The 22891-nt window shown below is 35.5% G+C and overlaps 1 protein-coding gene across 4 annotated transcripts in view; it reads right to left on the bottom strand.

Annotated features, from left to right (window-relative positions):
• The window catches only part of ACAP2 (ArfGAP with coiled-coil, ankyrin repeat and PH domains 2), a 152271-nt gene that overhangs the window by 30701 nt on the left and 98679 nt on the right, over nucleotides 1–22891 (bottom strand). For all 4 annotated transcript variants that reach the window (XR_007516713.1, XM_049879864.1, XM_049879855.1 and 1 more), the window contains exons 10-15: nucleotides 19262–19374; nucleotides 11222–11273; nucleotides 9258–9358; nucleotides 8529–8634; nucleotides 2665–2873; nucleotides 2254–2323 (exon numbers count right to left, since the gene is read on the bottom strand). Coding sequence is in view for 3 of the 4 variants with exons in the window: in XM_049879864.1 (XP_049735821.1) it covers nucleotides 2254–2323; nucleotides 2665–2873; nucleotides 8529–8634; nucleotides 9258–9358; nucleotides 11222–11273; nucleotides 19262–19374 (651 nt within the window). In the remaining variant the exon portion in view is untranslated. The remainder of the gene's footprint in view (nucleotides 1–2253; nucleotides 2324–2664; nucleotides 2874–8528; nucleotides 8635–9257; nucleotides 9359–11221; nucleotides 11274–19261; nucleotides 19375–22891) is intronic.

Below are 22891 nucleotides of genomic sequence, written 5' to 3'. Positions count from 1 at the left end.
GACAAATCCTAGTGGATAAAGGAAACACTGGTGCACACTGGGCTGACCTCACTGGGAGCTGCAGAGAACAGAGGTTAAGTGGTTGGGACATATGAGTCAGTGGACAGCAAGAGGATAAAAATGCTGTCTGATCCAAGAAAGGGGCCAAGTCTGGGGAGGGCATTCTCTGAGAGTATACATTAGACAGACAGGAGACAATGGTTTCCTTTCTCCCCTTGTCCTTAGTCAGGACCCCTTTCATGATCCCCCTACTTTGACCACATCCCTCTTCTCTGCAGGGTCTCCTTTTCTTGTTTTTATTCTCTCTCTCTCCTCCTCCATCTTCTCCTCCCCTGCCCCCTTTCTGGCCTTCTCCTCCTCCCTCTTCCTTTCCCACTTCCTCTCTCTCTCTCTCTCTCCCTTGCCCCTTTCCATAGCCCAGGTACCTCTTGTAAATTTTAAGTGTGCTATTTTCTTCTTTGAGGAATTATTACCTTCAGTTTTCTATAGCATATTTTTCATTTTTAAAAAGTAAATATTCTAATTATTATATAATAGCCTTTAAAAAAAAAAAAAAAAAACCCTGCACTGGTACTATGAGATAAGAGATTTACCATTGGATGAGAAATGATACCACAAAAATCAACCCTGTTTACAAGAATTTAACGGAGGGAAAAAAGAAAGAACAAGATGATGGGAAAGCACTGTTCAATAATTGATGCTGGGAAAGCTAGTTAAGAATTTGGAAAAAACATCAAGAGTTAGGTACATATTTTATACTATATGATAAATAAATCCACATGAATACTATGATTACAAATACACAAACTATTCTTATAAAAATATTAGTGAATTTCACCAAAAACAAATTTTATTAAGAAGAAAAGATTACGAGAGTTTTTACCTATTTTCCAAAATTTTAGTCATGCATATTACTGATTTATAATTTTTTTTAACTTTTAAAGAAATTATAAAGGAACAGAATAAAGATCTGGAAGAATATTTGGGAAAATATTAACAACAGTTATATCTGGGGTAGAATCATATAGGCGGTTACTGTTTTTTGGGTTTTTTATCCTTTTGCAATACCTGTTATTTTAAAGCTTTTCTTTGTTAAATGTGTTCTAATTAAAATAATGAAAGGTTTGCAAATCTCACCTCAATTGCCTCCAATTACTCCTCTTTTCCTACACTTAACTAACTGCCCAAAGAAAAAGAGTTCCCTATTTTCTCCCTAAAGTTTTAGAATAAAGAAATATCAAATCAAACCTAAGCTCGGCACTGTGGCACTCTGGGACCTCCAGAAGACCATTCTGCCTTCCATTTCTTCCTGTGCAATTAAGTTTTACTTATGTGAAGCTATGTAACCTACCTGAAGGATAGTTTCACTTTCCCCTAGAAATTTAACCCTTCAAGGCTTGACCCAGACTACTTCCATCTTTTGCTAAGTACCCTCTATACCAGCATCTCTTAATCTAAAATTTAAATTAAAATATCAAGGGCTCACACCTCTTATCTCACTTCTTTATTCCTATTTACATTATTTCCCCTAGCTTGACTTTAGGGTCTATTGGAGTCGGAATCGACTCAACAGCAACAGGTTTGGTTTTTAGTTTTTACTTTAAGCTCCTTCCGCGTATGGAATCCATCTTGTACTGGTTTCCTATCCCCACTACGACTAGCACAATTCTGCATATTACTCACAAAGCCTGGTGACTTAATTCAAGAAAGCACCTAAGGCCAGAGAGGCGAGTTTTAAACAACTAAGAACTAAAGTAAATTATTTTTTCTTTATAATTTACATTTAAGTATTTCAAAGGTTTTTTTTAAGTTTCAGTCATATTTTTGAAGTACCAGACAGATGAGTCTCAACCAATTTTTCTAATCTAAAAGGATGTCTCGGTTTGATGACCCCTACCCTGACAAATCTTTGCAAATGGTCCTATGCTAAAATAAACCAATGGTCCCTTGTGCTAAACCAATCCATTATGGAGCTTTCTACAGCAATATATCACATATTTTTAACAAGAATCTATATAATTCTAAAAGATTAACACTGAGTCACAGAAGCTAGGATATTTTTTGCGAAAACAAAAAAAATGTATGAAATTTGATTTCCTTAGAGAGTGAACTGAGTTACAGTTGGGAATGCTACACACACATTGCAATTTAAAAAACCCATTATGAAAACACCAGATTGGCCAAAATAGCCTCAGATGTGCTCTGCAACACAAGTTAGCTCACTGTTAAAATGAGAAACTCATAAATTTGTACCTTTAAAAGTTCAGGTTCCCAGGTATCTAAAGTTAAAGATCGTACTTTTGAAAAATGAACCCCAAGACTCCTAGGTGGAAAAAAGAAGACCACATTAGTATAAGAAAAACATCACGTCTCTGCTCTATTTGCATGTTCATACAAATTCTTCTTATCTTTCATTGTGACATCTCCAAGATGGCCCTCAACACAGATACAAATAGGAATAGGTCTTCTCGTTAATAACAAATGGTGTAGCAAAGTCCTCAAAAGCACTTTTCAAACCAGAACTTTATCCACCTTATGAAAGGTGCAAAAAGAGAAACTGGCAGTTCAATAAACAAAGTGGAGAAGGCCCTCAAACCAATGGGACACAATTCATAATGTGTGTTTGCCCAGAAGAAGTCTCTCACCCTGGGCAGGACTACCCACCGGTGAATCCCGGAGCACTCAATGCACAGGGTGATGCCCAGGTTGATGCTGGCCCACCGTGGGTCTGCCAGACCACAATCACAACAGCTGGCATTGCCAGGGATACACTGGACTCGCTGCAGTGCGCTTTCTCCTTTCAATAATTTTTCTTTTGACTCACTTCCAGACTCTAGGCTTCCTGTAGACGGAGATGATTTCTTATCCAGCTTCTAAAATAATTAAGAATTACTTGTTTAGGGGGAAAAAAAAAAAAGATTCTAATACTATGTTGCATGCTACATGTACCCAACAGAAGGTCCCAGTCAATAAGTTATTAAAGACTTAGCATGAGTCTAAGATAAACCTTCTGCCATCAATGGGCTTTTTGTCTAGTGGGGAGAAACATGCACACATGTAAAATTATATATAATAATGGATACAACGGAGATATGGACAAGATATGAGGGCACGGAGAAAGGGGAACACTAGTTTGATGTTCAGGATGGAGACAGAATGAAGTAAACACAAGACTATGAAGACTCAAGGAGAAAATAAATTATTTCTTTACACCAAGTTTTTGCCAAAGTGTTCAATGAACTGTGAACAAGTCACTTCAATTACTGCAGTGAACTTGAGTAACTGGAAAAAGGTATGGTCTTGCACAGCTAAATACTATAGATCAATTACATAATTATAATTAAAGAGTCAATCAACAGAAGACACAACGGTTAAAATCTCACGGGCTATTACGTAACCTAGGAGATACTCTAAAGATGGCCGGTAAATAAAAAGTTAATTTTTTAAGTACACAAGCAAAGTCTTTATCAATAATAAAGAACATTGAGTAAGCACTTGTGTGTGTGTAGCGATAATGACCAAATGCAAAGACACAGTTCTATACGATATATAAAAAGTCTTATCCTAAAAGACATTTCAGCCTTAACTAACCAGTACTTTAGTATATAGTCATTAGAAATATAATCTGGCCTTTTCTTGCCCTTCCTGAAAACTCAATTCAAGAGTCACTAGGTGGGGCTGCACAAGGTAAGTACAGCAGTAGTTAGCTGACATCAAGATGGCCCCTGACTCATGGTGACCCTGTGCACAAAAGAATGAAATGCTGCCCAGTCTTACGCCAATCCATAATCGGTTGTGGATTGGGTTGTTATGCTCCATAGAGTTTTCACTGGCTCATTTTTGGAAGCTGATTGTCAGGCCTCTCTGCCTAGTCTGTCTTAGTCTGGAAGCGCCACTGAAACCTGTTCAGCATCATAGCAACATGTCAGCCAACACCGTCAGATGGCTGGTGGCCACACATCAGGTGCACTGGCCAGGAACTGAACCCGAGTCTCCTGTATGCAGGCCATGAATACTATCGCTGAACCACCACTGCCCCCCTTTATTCCTGTTATTTTTTGTGCATGATTTTGTATAGCACAGGATTTTTCTGAAATGCCACCTGGCTTCTTCATAAAAATGACCTGGACACACATCTAATTTTGCTCCCTCTCAAAACTCCACTAAAACTAGAGAGTTATTTTTTAGAGGCATTACCCAGAGCTCTTAATGGACAAAGTTGGGATAATATAATCATCAAAAAGGTAAATTATGTCAGTTGATTGGGATTCATTGTATTTATAAAAATCTATGCGTCTATATTGATACCAAAAAAGTTAGAAACTTGTCCCCATTTGAGGGAGCTAATAAATCAACCAAATATATACTTAAAGACAAAGGATTAAGCATTCTATTACAGCAGCTAAATAGCCCCAGTTGATGAGGACAAGCTATATTTTACATAAGAACGCAAGTCAATAAATATAGAAGGAATGCCAGAATTAGAAATTATTTTCATTCCTAATGAAATTACAGATTCAATTGTTAAAATCATTAGATGAATAGATGATGGGGAAGTGGATCTTACGGTGTCAAAGTGACATCACATACAGTAGAATAAGTTAACGTCACATTTATTTTGTAATATGTACCTACGAAATCTTGTTTCTGTATGAACCAATGTGAAAATGTTTCACTGGAAATACATAGTCAGAGAACCATGAAAAAGACACACACACACAATGAGATTATCACTTCACACCTACCAGGATGGCTGTCAAACAAACAAAAACCAGAAAATAAATATTGGTGAGAATATGGAGAAACTGGAACCCTCGTGTGTTGCTAGTGGGCAAATGACGCCACCACTGTGGAAAACAGTTTGGTGGATCCTCAAAAAATTAAAAAAATAGAATTACCTTATGACCCAGCATTTCCACTCTCAGGTATATACCCAAAAGAATTAAAAGCAGGGACTCAAATAGCTACTTGTACACCAACATTCATAGCAGCATCGTTTATAATAGCTAAAAGGTGGAAATAACCTAAGTGTTCATCAACAGAGGAACAGATAAAAAAAATGTGCTATTTACATTTACATAAAATGGAATATTATTCATCCATAAAAAGGAATGAAGTTCTGATATATGCTACAACATGGATGAACCTTAAAGACATTATGCTAAGTGAAATAAGCCAGATGCCAAAGGACAAATGTAGTATGATTCCACTTATATATCTAGAATAGGCAAATTCTTAGAGACAGAAAATAGAATAGAGTGTACCAGGGGCTGGGAAAAGGAGCTAATGGGGAGTTATTGTTTAACAGTATAGAGTTTGTTTGGGATGATAAAAAATATCTGCAAATAGATAGTAGTGATGATTATACAACATTGTGAATGTACTTAATGCCACTGAACAGTTCACTCAAAAATGATTAAAATAGTACATCTTGTGTTATGTATTTTACCACAATTAAAAAAGCAAGAGAAAAATGCATTTACCTACCACAAGAATAGAGAGAACAAGAAAGAAAATAAGAGCAACAAAATTTAGGGAGCTGGAAAAATAGCTGAAAGAATGGTAACTGACTAAAAAAAAAAAAACTGACTAAGCAGACCCAAAATAGAAATCATCTCTAAGCCATATCTAAGGCTATCTAAGAAAACCCAAGAGTTATCCAATTTATATCACAACACTCAAAGGGCTCAAGGATTTCTACCAGTTAAGCCTGAAGTAGGGATAAAAGTATAAAGAACAATTAAGAAGCAGCTAGATCTCAATTTCATGTCATTTGAGGACTGCTCTCTCTACACATAAATACATGACTAAAGGTTTATTTTCATGAGTAAAACAAAACATCTCTGAATGTAGGTCACCTGAACAGTGGAAGGCAGGGGATTAAGTTGTACACATACTGAATGTTGTACTGAATGCCAGCATTTAGCTCTCAGCCAGTCCCTAGGTGAGAAATTGGAGAGTCTTCTCTGTAGAGTCATACCAGCCAAAAAGACTCCAAAGAGCCTGACTCTGGTTGTCCTCAAAAAATGGTCCAGCATTCATTGAAGCTCACAAGCAATAAGTGCTCAGAGCTTCTAAGGTGGTTTTAGTCCCTAATTTGTAATCACAAGCAGATTACCAGATAGCCAAAGAAACCCTCTAACACAGTGGTTCTCAATCTTGGCTGTGCATGGATATCACCCAGGAAGTTTTTAAAAATATTAATGCCTGGGTTCCAACTCTATTCAATCGCTCTGGGATACAACCTACCTGTGAGGATTCTGTAAAGCCCCCTCTGTTATCTAACTGTGCAGTCAAGGTTAAGATCCATAGATCTAATATTGCATCCATGCAAAAAAGAATGGGTTTATATTTATAAACATTCAGAGAACAAAAAGGAAGTCTTAAAAATTAAATATATCCTAGGAGAACTGAATAAGTCAATAGAAGATATGGAAGATTAACTAAGACTATCTCGCAGAAAGTAGACCAAAAAAGACCAAAAAAGGAAAAAAAAAAAAATACAGTTCCGAAATTCCAGAAAAAAAAAAAAAAACAGAAATTGGAGAAGAGATCTTTTGAAAAGAAATTAGAAAAGATTAGTAATCAGAACTGGCAACTAGAAAAACAAGGTTTTTAACTTTCTTAAGAATAATTATTTCCAACCTAAAAATTCTATACCCAGCCAAACTACCAAACAAATACAAGGACAGAATAGAAACATTTTTAGACAAGACTCACAAAATTCTCATTTTCAGGTAGCTACTAACAAAAGTACTCAAGTGCTTCTTGATAAATCAAGAAGGATGAAGATATGGACTACAGGAAAGAAGAGAATACTCAGAATGACTGTATAGATAATCCCAAACTAACAGCTGTAGAGCAAGCTTAGAGGAAAAGTGGTCCAGATGGGAGTGTGATTCAAGAGATCAACATATTAATGGCTATCTTCACAAGATGCCCTTTGCCAATGTTCCCATCATATGTACCCAACAATGTCCAGGTGAACTTGGCCACTGATGAAATTTCTACACTCCTCTCTATGCCTTGCCGCTTGATCAGTTGAGTACTCTTATCTCCTACTGGAAACGATTCTGATTTGATCTACTGCTGGGAGCTGAAAGCTGGCCAAGATAGGCTTCGGGACACAACATATAGAGCAACCCATTCTGCCAACCACATGCCTGACAGCTATTTATCACTAGGTCCATTCCACGGTCACATCAGATGCTTCAAGAGTGGTGTGTTCCATTATCAAGTCTTACTCATGATCTTGCCCCAAAGAGTCTGTAAACTCTTTAGGAAGCTGAAGCTAGACATGACCCAAAGATTCCATATCAAGTTTATCTTCTCCAGGGAGTCTTCAGCTAAGAAGCAATGTTGCTCTCTCCTTTTTTGCTTTTTACTCAGTTTTAATTTTAAATACTTTCCACGTTCGTTATTTCATTATTTCACATCCTTAACATTCATTATTTTAGGCGAAGGGAAGGACAACACACAATACAGGGGAAGTCAGCACAACTGGACTAACCCAAAAGCTAAGAAGTTTCCTGAATACAAACACTCTGAGGGACAGAGTAGCAGGGGAGGGGGTCTGGGGACCATGGTTTCAGAGGACATCTAGGTCAACTGGCATAACAAAGTGTATTAAGAAAATGTTCTGCATCCCACTTCGGTGAGTGACGTCTCGGGTCTTAAAAGCTAGCAAGCAGCCATCTAAGATGCATCAATTGGTCTCAGTCCACCTGGAGCAAAGGAGAATGAAGAATACCAAAGACACAAGGAAAATAAGAGCCCAAAAGAAAGAAAGGACCACATAAACTCCATCAGCCTGAGACTGGAAGAACTAGATGGTGCCTGGCTACCATCAATGACTGCCCTGACAGGAAACACAACACAGAATCCCTGATGGAGTACGAGAAAAGTGGGAAGGAGACCTCAAATTCTAGTAAAAAGACCAGGCTTAATGTTCTGACTCAGACTGGAGGGAACCCAGAGGTCATTCCCCTGGACTCTCTGTTAGCCCAGAACTAAAAGCATTCCTGAAGCCAACTCCTCAGGCAAAGATTAGGCTGGACTATAAGACATAAAACGATACTGGTGAGGAGTGAGCTTCTTGGCTTAAGTAGACACATGAGACTATATAGGCAGCTTCTGTCTCAAGGTGAGATGAGAAGGCAGAGGGGGACAGGAGCTGGCTGAATGGACACAGGAAATACAGGGTGGAGAGGAGTGTGCTGTCACATTGTAGGGAGAGCAACTAGGGTCATAGAACAATGTGCGAATCAGTTTTTGTATGAGAAACTGACTTGAATTGTAAACTTTCACTTAAAGCACAATAAAAAAAAAAGGAAGTAAAACAAATTATTTTGTTATTAACTAAAATATAAACTACTGTTGGGGAAAACGCTAACATCAGAATGGCTCACACCAATCTGGAACACATATTCAGATATTAAGATTACAGGTAAAAATCAAGAGAATGAACCCAGACTTTCAAAACTAATACCGGCAACATACTATTTGGTACTGCAGTGCTGTTTACTCACCTCTGATTCATCGCTCTTATCTCGATAAGCAGTGGCAATACTGGTCTGAACAGCCTTAATCCACGCCTGGCGTAGCTTTTCAGAATCTGCCTGGAGCATACAACTTCTAAAAAGAAATAACGTATTGTTTTCTCAGACATTAAAATAACCAATAAAAAAAAAAAAAAGCTTTAAATTTGTCTTCTTTGTTATTTAATATTTTTCTAATTAAAAAAAATAATAATTTCTGTTGAAAACAGGTTTTATTTCATCTATCTTTAGGGCAAAATATGCTCATGAAGAAATTAAGGTACCATTAAGACAAATTATCTAATGAAAACCAGTCGTCCATTCCCGTGCATTAAATTAAAAATAAATTCTTAAATTCACCAGATAAACATAACCCTAATTTTTTCTATTGGGTAGCTTTTTAAAACATGAAATTATAGTTCTCAAGGAAACTGACGTATGATTTCAGTTCATTATTGGGACAGCTAAAAAAGTTTTCATATCGGCATTATCAGTAATCTCTACTGAATTTTAAAGAATATGGTATATAAGGCAGAAGTTACATAAGTATATGACTGTAATATCTTTAATAATTAACTATTAAAATTGATTTTAAAAACACTTTTATCTTCTTTAGCTCTGATAATCATGAGTCAAAGGCACACCTTTCTCTGCTCTGGGGAGTTCTCCCGGATAATCTATAGAAACATAACAACTCTCACATTCTTTAAAGCCACTCACTTTGTTGGAGAGACCACCTCAAAGCAAAATCTTCGTTCTATGTCTTCACAATGTTTCACTGTGCAGAGCCTGAGATCTTCAACTACCACTGTGGGGTTATCCTACAAAAAGGAAACAAAATTCCCAGACTTACCAACTTAGGTTTTAAATACTACTACCAACAATTACACCTTTAAAAACATTACTTGGAAGAAATGGTCTACTTTCAAATGTTTATATTCTATATTTGATTACAGATAAAGGTCTGCAACCACAGATGTGACCAATAAAGGTAATTCTATCCTGTGAGTAATTGTATTTGCCTCATGAAATTGTTGCATAAGGATTAAATAGTTCATGTTAAGAGCTTAGCCCAACACTTGCTACTTAGTAGATGCTCAATGAATATTAGCTTCCTGTTAACATCCTTCCACTTACCTTCCTATCCATTACTGTTAATCCTCACGCACACATAATAAGAACTACTTTCCTCCCAAAAAGGAGCCTTTAACAAATCAATTTTAAATTACTCTTAGGAAAAATGAGGCTATATACCCTCCTGGAAATACTTAAGAAAATGAGAATGCTTTTATCATGTTCTACTACTTAATAAAAATATAAATTCAAAATCAAGTTTATCAGAGTAGAAGAAACCATGAAATAATTAGTTACACTAAGGACTCAGGAGGAAGAAGGCTGCCTCAGTAGAACCTAGCAAGTAAAATTTCATATTGTGTCATCTCACAAGTGAATATTTGAAAATTACAGCTGAATAGATCATTCATAATGGCTAACTAGGTGAAAATCAAGTCATCAAAGAACTATTTTTTTTCCTAATTACTTTTAACACTTTCACATCATGTGCTTTTCTAATGAATAAAACTTTCTTACTCTTTGTTATGGACTGAATTGTGTCCCCAAAAAATGTGTGTTGCAAATCCTAACCCCTATACCTGTGGCTGTTACCCCATTTGGGAATAGGGTTTTCTTTGTTATCTTAATGCGGCCCTATCAATGTAGGGTGCATCCTAAACCAATCACTTGTGAGACATAAAAGAGAAACTTAGGCACAGAAGCAAATAAGCACAAACAAGAAAGTATCTATGCCATATGGAGACTACCAACGAGTGCTGGGCCTACACAAACTGAAAACGATCTTCCCCCAAAGAGGGAGGCTTCGCCTAGAGCAAGTGCCCTGAATTCGGACTTCTACCTTCCTAAACTGTGAGAAAATAAATTTCTGTTCTTTAAAAACCACCCACTTCTGGTATTTTTGTTACAGCAGTGCTAAGAAACTACTCTTAAAATAAGGTTGGGAAAAACAAAACACGTAAAAACATTAACAAATTTAGACGTTTCTATTTAAATTACTTACATTTATAATTTAACATCAGTTTTAACTTTCCCATAGTATCAACTTTGACCCTAACATGATACTTCTTAAAAGGCTTATTCCCCTTCAGCCTCAAGTAGCACTATGAAATGTCAGCGTTACTTCTATCACACAGTTAGACAGAAAAACATATAAAGAAACAGAAGTAATAATTCTGGGACACAGAAAAATCCATTCAAAACTAGGAATTCATAATTCACTCTGCTGCTAAGGATCAAATGTTGATCCTTTTTACTCTTGTTTTTGTTGCATTAATTCCAACTCAAAATGACCCTCTATGACACAGTAGAACTGCCCTACAGGATTTCCTAGGCTGTAATCTTTACAGGAGCAGATCACCAAGTCTTTTCTCCCATAGAGCTGCTGGTGGGTTCGTACCACTGACCATCCAGTTAGCAGCCAAGCACTTAACCACTGTGCCACCAGGGTTCCTCACTTTTCACTCTAGAGTTCACTTACCTGTGGCCAAACATAAGCACTGCTTTTGCACAAATGAGTATTTGTGAACTTGTATCTTACAGGGCAAACTGGTAAAGAAATGAAATTTGGGGCTCACTAGGGTTTTCACTGGATTACTTAACAAAACACCTACCTTAAACTTTTTCTGGTAAACCAATTGATTGTTCTGTATTGAAAACCAGCGTCTAAACAAATATAAAATAGATTAAGTTCTCATAAACATAATTTCAGTTGCTGCTAAAAATGAAGTATTTGGGAAAGTACTGGATATCAGTTTGTGGTTAACTACATTTGACAAGTGCATTGTTTTGCTTTCCTTTATATAAATCGATGTCAATATAAGAGATGTAGTGGAGGTAAAGAGCAAGCATTTTAAACCAGATTAAGAAAATAAATTCCTATATTTTTATTTGTTTAATGGCATAAATTTATTTCCTAATAAAATTTGTTACCCTTTAGGCTATCACCAAGTAATAACAGTTTTAAAGCAAAAATCTATAGTGTTTTGAGGTTCCTCGAAAATAACTGAAATCTTTCCCTTGAAATAATTGCTTTTATTATAAAGGAGAAATCAATTTATATCATTAATAAAAATATCCATTTACACACAGTAAAACATATGAAAAAAGTGGTGTGCTACTTTCATCCTTTCTTCAGGTAAGTCATCATGTACTTATTTGTTAAACAAAAAAGGAAACTAAATAATCCTTTTAGAACAGAAATCAAAGAGAAGATAATCACCAATTAACTTGGCCTTACTTTCACATAAAATACTTCTAGGCAGAATAATCAAAGTTATCACTACAGATGGTTCACCCAACTATTTATACTCTTCCGTTGATTATTATAAATTATTAGACAATTTACTTAAAATCTTCTTTAGAAGAAAAGCTAAGCTATGGATGGCATATTTACTAATTCTGATTTGTTTAAAAAAAAAAACAGTAAACGGACCTAAAGACTTTTAAAAAATCCACAGCCAAAAGCCATTCATAAAAGCAAAAATTCTCACCAAGCATGAAAGGTAAAATGATAATTGGGTCATTATTTTAAAATTAGTTTCATGTGAGATGATTTCTATGGTAAACATTAGTTATTAATCTATTAGCAGATAGAGATTCTACCTTTTCATTGATACTGATATAAAGCACTAGAAATACATATTTACAGACTCAGAATTTCTATTTTAAAAAATGAAGTTAACTCTCCAAAGCTGAGACAATAACTAGGAGGTGCTTTTTCATTTTTAAATCATTTTCTAGACAGACTATTAGTTTTTGCTGTCACTTAAAAAAGTATCACCTTTACCATTAAAATAAAGATTTGTTAAATAAGCACCTGGACAAAGCCAGGTGGAGTGTCTCTAAGTGCAAACCATCAAGACGCAGGCTAGAAAAGGAAGAACTTCTGGGTGTTTTGCTTTGGGACACATAGTTGGTTAGACATGTTAAAGGAAATACCTACAAACAAACAAAATGGTGCAGCCCTGCCACGTGGGATGACATGCAATGGACAAAATCTCTGATAATGATTAAAGTGGGTTTTTTACAATCATTTGAACTAGGGTGAACTACATAAAAATTCATAAGTATTTTATCAAATTATAATAATCATATAATTTGATGAAAATTTTCAAGTTTTTTTTAATGCACAGTGGAGAAGCACCTATGTAATCATGTAAACTTTTCATGCTTCTGAGGTCTTCAGAAAAGGAATTTCTTTTGACCTGCTGCATCTTAGCCAGCATCTACTACAAGTAATAATAAAATACTAGATAGACATGTTCTTTGTCAAAGACCTTTCTCTCTAATTACTAACTTTGCAGATTACCTGTATTTCTGAAACACCCTTCTCCTGCCATCTATCTGCTTCTGGGTGACTTTCTCACATCATCACTTTTTTACACTCAGGAAAATCCATGACCCGTTGTTGCTGAGTCGATTCCAACTCATAGTGACCCTATGGGAGAGCAGAACTACCCCATAGGGTTTCCCAGGAGCAGCTGGTGGATTTGAACTGTCGACCTTTTGGTTAACAGCTGAGCTCTTAACCACTGTGCCACCAGGGTGCCATACTCAGGAAAGATAAATTAATTTCAATATAAATTTATATTTATTTGACAATGTCTCCTAAGAGAAAAAAGTCATATAATATCCTAGGTAGAAAAGAATTTTGAAGTACTATGCTCTGTGTGTCTTATGACATTATCTCCCCTCCACTGCCATTTAAAAAAAAAAAAAGAGCTAGCTGTATTCATTTAACTATGATTGAGACTTTAATCAAGCAGTTAAGTAAAATGGAACATAATCTTTAATTGTTCCTAAAAAACAATGCTAGGTATTAACAGTTCTAATAAAAAGAAAAATGAGACTCATAAATAGTTCATAGTCTACGGGAAAGAGAAAATGTACTGGTACCTGGAATTTGAAGGTACCAGGAAAAGTAATTCGATCCAAGGAAAGCATTGGGATGACAATCGTAGTCTATCTTACAAGATTAATAAACTGACCACAAAGCCAAAATAAAACACAGCTTTCTAGAAAGGAAAATTTCTTGCTTCAGTAAAAAAAATAAGGAACATTTCATATCTATCCCAAATTGAAATAACTTGATAGAATGAAGACTTCAGGCTAAAATTGGGTATACTTTACTTATTATTAAAAAAAAATACTGGTTTTTACATACCAATAAGAGCTTCCTGATGACAAAACTTGGGGGGTGGGGAGGGAATATTTATATAAACATGTATTAAAAAACTATCTTTTATCCTGTTTGAACACTAATCCCAGAGCTGCAGTTAAAGTAAAGAATCAAGGTATAAGTGAAAATTCAAATCTGTACAAGGTTTATCATGAACTATACAGATGAGGGTTTTGTGCACATATTCAGAGCAGTGCTGAATAAGTGAACGTTTAACAAAACTAAAAGCTTAAAATCTTATCTTCCTTTATTTCGAATTCAATTTAATTTTTCGCAGGGGGAAAAAAATGGTAAAACAAAGAAAATCTAGGAACTGATGTTTCTTCTGAACATAACTAATATGTTTATTACTACAGAGACTAGTTATCGTTTACTTTTTTTTTTTTTTACATTTCCTAGCTTATTTCCTTTTAAAAAAGATACAAAAATATTCATATCTTCTCTGGATAACTATGAACATATCATACGTTCTTTTCTAGATTTAAACAACTGAGGTGACGGGCAATTAAAAAGGGTATAATGGCAGTCCTCAAATAAAATATTGACATTTTCTTCCCAATTTAAACTCCAAAGAGACTTTCTATCCATTGCAAGTAATCCAACTGAAATGCAGATTAATTATGAGCTTTCTCGTGCCAAAGAGAAAACTGGAGTAGGGTGGGGGGGGTGGTGAGGGGAAGGAAGCCATTTGGTACCTGATATGATCGGGCTTTTTCCTGTCATGTAAAAAAATGGGGCAGGATTAAAACATAAGGGAAAGGTGGTAAAAGAATGAAAACGCAAATGTGCAAAATAAGCAAAGGACTAGCATGATATAAAAATAAAAGCAAGAATTAAAAGGAACAAGCTTAAGCTCATAATCTAATAGTCAAAACTACTTGTTGAATTTTATTTACATATTATACATATATGCATTTATGCAATAAATTTCGACTCAGGAATCTCAAACGCTGATTTTTCACAAATATTCTTCAAGAATTACACCATGGAACATTACGGTGGGGCTTTGCATGCTTGGGCAGACCTCCGCTATTATTTTCTGCCTCTATGGTCATAGCTATAGAACATAGCTAGTATCTCTCCTCATCTTAATAAGCTGCTCCTAAAAAATTAAGGGAAATAATCACTGCACGTACATCTATATAAACCTGAGACAAATAAAAACTTTTTATAAGGAAAGAGGGATCACTAATTAAGAATTTCAAAAATCATGAAATAGTACTGGCCAAATAAACCTATCACCCCACCCTTTTTTACCAAATGATAGCAGAGAAACTCTAAGGCCACACATAGCTATGGTTCATCCTTAATCCATATATACACTTATTTTAAAATGAAAAGCAAATAAAATATCAAACATTTCTATCCATACTAGCAGCATGTACAACTACCTTGCTTTAAAAAATACCTGTAATACATTTTCTGTTTTTAGCTAATATTTTCTCGTTCAGCACAGACTGGATAATGATTCAGCTTCTTTGTTAGTTTTACCAGCTTTTTACCAAATAAATTATGTTAATATTCACTTGTTTTTTCCCTGATTTTTCATCTTTTCTGAACTTATTATGAAAAGCAAAATAGAAACACAGGTTCTAATAATCCATCTAGCACTGGTCTGAGCTGAAGAGAAGCTGCCACAGCAAGAAGATGACCTGATAAGGAATGATTATTTTGATAGACCTCATGTGTCTTCCAAAAAACATATATATAAAACCTTAAGAGACACCACAAACTAGAAATCTGAAACCAATCAGAAATAAACTCAACCGCCCACACAAGACAGAAAATGTTTCACTCCTTATGCTATTCCAGTCACGTCACATAAAATATGACATATCCAGTTAAAATTCAGATTAAAGAATGATGCTTTCAAAATATAATTTATGAAGTATGCAGGTGAGATTTTAAAACTTTCTAGCAATTCCTAGTCACATTCATATTTTCCTCAGAAAGATTTTCTTTTTTTTTTTTTGTCATATTTTCCATTTTATTGAAGTATAAAATTCACATCAGGAAAGTTAAGACACCAGTCTTCAGTGTAAAACTTGATGAACTTTCCCATATGTGGATAATCACGGATCGGTCAGCCAAAGTGAGACTTAGAACACTTCCAACGCCCAAGACGGCATTCAGGAAGGGGGTATTTTTTAAAAGTTGCTTTTGAAAATATTATATGGCATAATTCCATAAAACTATAGATAAAGCAAATCTGTCATTAAATGGCTGGTACCGTATAGTGTCTACAACAACAAAATGTTCCCTAAAACAAATCCAAAAACAATGAAAAAAAATCATTAAACAGAAAAATCTCTGTATTTGGGTAGCTGGATTCCCGAATTTCTAAAGTTAAGACACAAATACCATGACAAATCCCCAGTCCTTCACCCAGAGGCCAGCAGAATACGTTAAATCAAGCTGGACAGAGAACTAATTAGAGAAGTAGGGCAGACTCAAAATTCATACGTGGGTAAAGAGAAACTATTTACAAGTGTTTCCTGAAATGAGGTTTTTGATAAGCCTCATGTAAGAAATTATATATATTGTACATTTTAAGAATTGAAACGCAGAGGAAAATTCTAAATAACATTTTATAGATAACTCTTTTCTTTTCCCTTTCATTTAAAAAAAAAAAAAAAGTTGCTGTCAAGTCGATTCTGACCCCTGGTGACGCCACAGTTTCTATACTAAAACCTAAAAAATTTTAAAACTTAAGTTGCAGGGTTTTGACTTCTGCTTTTTGAAGAAAGTTTCAGATAACATTTATATGCTATATTTTTTATAAGTCCACTTTTCACTAGGTGTTTTAATCAAAGCCTTCTTTAAAGGCATACGAAAATGAAATTTATTTGCTATCCATGCTTTTCTTCCTAATAATGCAAATGAAAGTTTTTTTTTTAATAGTGAAATTTTTTTTTTTTTAAATGAAGTTGCCGAACTTTTTATCAAAATACAAATTATTTGGAACATCATAACAGTATTAAAATGTCAAAAGGCCACTGTGTAAGGCTTGGGAGTTTCAGGTTTTGTGCCCCAATTTTTTTTTATTGTCATAAACCCCAGCTGTGACCCCGAATAAGCAATGTAATCTCTCTGTACCTCCATTTCTTTATTCAAAATTAGGATGCTGAACTAGAATGGTGTTAAGGCCCTTTCTTATTTTAATCATCTATGATTCTAATCAATAACTGCCACTCCACTACATATAGATGGCATTGCCTTTAAAACCAGTCTCGTGCCTTTTTCACTTTGAAAATAGTAGCATGTCTACACGTTGAGAACTTAAGTTATTCCTTACTTGACTTTAAACCAAAAAAACCTAAATCCATTGCCATCAAGTCCATCCCAAGTCATAGTGACCCTACAGGACAGGGCAGAACTGACCCACAGGGTTTCTGAGGAAGGGCTGGTAGATCCGAACCGCCAACCTTTTGGTTAGCAGCTGAGCTCTTAACCACCGTGCTACCACAGCTTGACTTTAGTTGCATATTAATATCTATGGCAAGAATTCATAAAACAAATAATAAAAATAGGTGTATGCTTAAATCAGAATTAATTTTCCTCTCCTGCCCTCAATGGCAACAGAATTCTCCACTAACGCTCGCTGAGCTTCAGCCTGATGCCTGAGGTCACTTCTCACAGGAGTAGTCCGTGGAAGCTCACTTCATTGCTTCTCAACACAGTGGTACAGTTTCTACGGATTCACTGTATTTTCACTGTGTTAAACTTTAAGTATGTTGCTTTGAAATCTGAGGTTAATTCAATTCTAAGATCATGTAACATACGGGTTGGGTAACCTTTATTTACTATAAAGATTCACCAATCACACTTTTTGCCCAATCATACTCTCTTTTACTTTCCTACTCTGACTAGGGAAATCTGCCACGGGAGGCTTAAAATTACTGTCTTCATTTCTCATTTTCACATAAAAACAATGTCTATTTTACCAACCAGACCATATTAGTAGGTCCTCATGCAGTCACGTGATATATATAAAAAAAAGTTCTACATAACTCAAAAAAGCTTGATATAAAATATAATGATTACTCTTTCCAGTTTATATCCACTCTAAAAAAAAACAAAAAACCAAACCCATTGCTGTCCATTTGATCCTAACTCACAGCAACCCTACAGGACAGAGTAGAACTGCCCCATAGAGTTTCCAAGGAGCGCCTGGTGGGTCTGAACTGCCTATCTTTTGGTTAGAAGCCGTAGCACTTAACCACTATACCACCAGGCTTTCCATATCCACTCTAGGGTAGTGAAAAATCATTTCAAATATGAAAAATCATGTACCACTAAAATATCAAATGCTAGGAAAATGATCAATAATCACCGACATTTACAAATGTCAGTGAATTTTTTTTTTTTCTTATGGCCAAGAAATTTAAATAAGCGCACTAGGAAACCACGTCAATAAAGCAGGAACACTTCCATTTAAATTAACAAGAAGGTATACTAAATTAAACTCAACAAGAAAATTCTATTTATTTTGTTAACGTCCATTTTTAAAGTGACACCTTCCCTATCATTATGTGAATTCACATCCTGTTTAACAAATGAAATCCAAACATTCCAACCAATATATAATATTAAATCAATTAATCAGAACCCAAATACTAAATTCAGTTACTACAATTGTTCTGACCATTTCCCCCCCCCCCCAAAAAGAGAGGCATCCCTGAACAAAAAGGTTAATCACTGATATTCAGAAGGATGATTCCGAGATAACCCAACCTTCTTTTCGATGCCTTAACGTCTGAAATTACTTCACTGTGGTATGTTTAAAACATACAGGGAAATACAACAAAACATTTAAGGCATTCTTTCAATAAACGTTCACTGGATTTATATATTTTTTAAAAACCATTTTAGTAAAAAGAATGCAAAGTTCTTGGTTGTCATCAAGCTTAGAATAAATGAGTACCTAGCAGCCATGCACTTCACACACTAAAAAATTGCCATTTCCTAAACATCCTGATTAACTGAAGTTACTGCAAGGCTGAAAAGATCAGGATCGCCTTGCTTAAAGATTCAGACACCATGTAAAAGAATGCATAAACATCAGATAGGGGAGAAACCAAAAGAAAGAAAAAAAGCTCACTTGTCCTACTGATCCATTATATTCAATACATAACATGCAATTAAGTCTATTTTATAACAAATATGGGAGGAAGGTCGCATAAATTTATTTATTATAATGACTTAGTCATATATGACCAAGCATTATAAAAATTCTTACTGGCTTCCTCATTTAAACCTTGCTCAAATTTTAGAATTTAGAATTAGTGTTGTCCTTTTTCACCCGTTTCTAAGGGCTCCTTTTCCTAGACAGGCATCTTCAGCGGACTGGGTTCCCCAAAGTACTGTCAACTGAGAATTCAGGGGATTACGAAGGAAAGAGTTGCCATATCCTATGGAAAGTCAGAAAATCACAAACATAGAAAGATCAAGGCCAGGTCATAAAATATATTACCTGTTCCAAGTTTTGAAGGCATTGCTGGCTCGTTTGAACAGATACCCTTCCATCACAATGCCATTCGCAGCGTCTACATTATATTCTAACTTAGAATCATCACTGGAGAAATCCTAGACAAAATAACACAAAAATATTCGTTTGATGTGACTCACCAACATACATATCCTAGGGAAATAGTTCAAAAGGAAGAAAATCTTTGCAGTAAGATAGTTATCACAACATATTCATAAGAAAGGGCAGAGGCCTAAATGTTCAATAGTAGAAGAATTCTTCAACATATTAAAGTGTTTTAAATTCAATGGACTAAGCAATTCTCATGACGATGATGTAAAAACATTAAAGATTATATAGAATACACTATAAAAAATAATAATTTTATATACACTCGGATTAAAACCACAAAGGAATATACATACAAATAGACAAAAGGAACCACTAAATATTATAAAGCATGTTACGTTTATAGATATTTTCATTTTAAAATGGCATTAAAAAAAATTACAAGTTGCTGTGGAGTCAGTTCTGACTCAAGGAAACCCCACGTAAGAGCAGTCCTGTGTTCCGCAAGGTTTCAACGGTTGGTTTTTCGAAAGTGGATTGCCAGGATTTTCTTCTGAGGTGCCTCTGGGTGAACACAAACTGCCAGCCTTTCTGTTAGCAGCCAAGTACATTAACCATCTGCACCACCCAGGGACTTCCAAAAGGGCATATAAAATCAAAACCAAACCCACTGCCTTCAAGTCAGTTTCAACTCATAGCAACTCTACAGAACAGAGCAGAACTGCCCCGTAAGGTTTTCAAGGAGCAGCTGGTGGATTCGAACTGCCGACCTTTTAGTTAGCAGCTGAGCTCTTAACCACTACACCACCAGGTCTCCAAAACGGCATGTAAGTACATTTAAGTGGGATTACTAAAATCTACCACTATTTTCTAAATTCATTACTACCAACTCATAGCGACCGTATAGGACAGAGTAGAACTACCACAGTAATTTTTTAATCTGGTAGGACTAATAACTCCACTGTCTGGAAGGGAACAGAGTTCATAAATAGGATGAAGGCTCCACAGTGTTTTTTCCCTATAACAAAATACAGTTTGGCAGAGGAGAACCCTAGTCCACAGTTTGAGGTGCGCATGTTGAGATCATCTGTTTATGAGGGCTCACACTCATTCACAGTCTTCCTCTAACTGCCCACGCGCTTGAGCGCAATTCAAACTTTCGATTCTCCTCCAAAGATTCATGAAGTTTGGAAATCAGAAATCCTATATTTAAATTATTTTCTGATTAACTTCCAAAGTAATTAGAACAAAACCGCAAGGTTGGTGCTACCTCCAAATAAAAAAACCCTAAAAATCAGTCCAAGGACTTCCAAAATTACTTCTGTAACAATGATTTTTTTTAACAATGATCAAAATCAGGATGCTATCCTATTGGGCAACAGTGAACATCTGGTCACAAGAAACATTTTAGCAGAGGCTGGCTGGGTTGCCACCTGCTGAGAATGCTGGGATGTGAGGGTCTGGTACCAGAGGGGAGGTGGGATAAGGGTTACCTCCGAGGCGAGGTGGAGTGAGGGTCACCTCCGAGGAGGGGTGGAGTGAGGGTCACCTCCGAGGAGAGGTGGAGTGAGGGTCACCTCTGAATCCAAGAATCCGTTAAGACGGGAAAAGGAAACAGTCTGAATTCAGAACTGAAAAAACCTTCCCTGACATCTTTCAAAATTTAACCATAAAAAACATATGCTAATTCAAAATAATCAAATAAAGTAGAATCTGTAAACAAATAGCTACATTTCTTATTTTTTCTCTGAGAAAAGAAAAAATCAGGAAAACTTAACTCCTTCATCTGAAATTTATTTGAAGTTATAATTTACTTAATTATGTAGACAGGATTAAGTCGCCAATAGATACAACTGAGTTTGGCAACATTATAAAGGTTTCATTTGTAGAATCAGCAGTTTTTTTAATAACCTTGACGCTACTGAAACATAAGACTTCTTTGAAAGTGCAACACAAGTATTTTCTAATTTTCAGATACACTTCTTGAGATGAACTGTCTTCAATTTAATTAATATTAATATCAATTAATATTTTATAATACTTAGAGATAGTGACAGATTATATGATTTTATAATGAAAGCAACTAATATAGTATTGAAATCTCTTTAAATGAATTCATGAGCTGAGAAGTTAGGAAGGAATAAACCAAAACCAAACTCACTGCCATCAAGTCAATTCCGTCAAGTAAACCTATATGACAGAGTAGAACTGCCCCATAAGAGTTCTAAGGAGCAGCTGGTAGATTCAAATTGCTGACCTTTTGGTTATCAGCCAAATGCTTAACCACTGCACCACCAGGGCTCCTAGAAAGGAATACTCAAAAGCAATAGATTTAGTGGAAATGGGAAGCCTAAGAGGTCAGCAGAGCACTGAAGCCAGAGTTCACCTTCAGGACATTGGCCTCATCAGGGAAACTTGAGCTCTGGTGTGGGGCCCAGGGAATAGTAGGCAAAACCAAGATTGGACAGGAATCTAATAGAAGCTTTCCCTTTAAAATTGCAAACAAGACAAGGCCCATTGTTACCACTTCCTTTCAAGATTATGTTGAGGTTCCTAATCAGCAAGAAAGCAAAAATGATATCAATTGTCTCCCAAATTGATTCATAAATCCAATGCAACCTCAATAAAAATCTCAAAAGCTACTTTTATGGGACCTGAAAAGCTGCTCCTAAAACTTACACAGAGATTCAAAGAGCCAATACTGGGCAAACCACTTTTAAGGAAGAAAACTCTTCACTTTATCAGTTATCAAAATTTACTATAAATCTGTGATAACTAAGACAGCATAGTATTGGCACAACTGGACCTAAAGACCAATGAAGCAGAATAGAGAGCTTGAAACAGAACTCACATGTACAAAAATGTCACGTAGAACAGAGGAGACACCGCGGATAACTGGGGAAAGAATAGACTTCTAATAATTGGTTATGGATCAACTGGCTACCAATGTGAAAAAAAAAAAAGGAAACTGGAGCTCTAACTCACACCATACACAAAAACCCAATTAAAGATTAAATACACATAGGAAGCAGTGTCATTAAAGAAGTGTCAATTAAAACCACAATGAAATATCAATATACACCTACCACACTGGCAAAAATTAAAAACTCTCACAATACATTGGGATGAGGTGGAGCAACAGGAATTCTTGCACAATGCTGCCAAGAATGGTCTAACACTCTGTAAACAATTTAATGTTATCTACTAATGCTGAACATTTCTAAACCCTTGTGACCCAGCAGTCAGAAATGTGGGTACATATCCAAAAGGTATGCACAAAGATATTCATAATGTCAGTGTTTCTTAATTAATCAGTAATTCTTGAAAAACTCAAATAACTACATTAGCCATCTTCCCTTAATTTTTAGATGACTGGATTTTTGTTTTTACCTGTAATGCAGCCTGTGCCAGCATTCAAGGGCAGAAAAAAGGTTAAGTATTCAGAATGCACAAAAATAACATTACTTTCTTTAGAAGGAAAACATTTAAGTGAGTACTATTTAAAATCAGAGAAGTTATTCTTAGATTTAATAATCTATATATGTTTCGGACTTTGAGTATCCCACT

This window comes from Elephas maximus, chromosome 1, assembly GCF_024166365.1.
Source record: "Elephas maximus indicus isolate mEleMax1 chromosome 1, mEleMax1 primary haplotype, whole genome shotgun sequence".
NCBI lineage: Eukaryota > Metazoa > Chordata > Mammalia > Proboscidea > Elephantidae > Elephas > Elephas maximus.
Note: the sequence above shows the minus strand (reverse complement) of the source record. Positions and strands in the feature narration are given on the sequence as shown.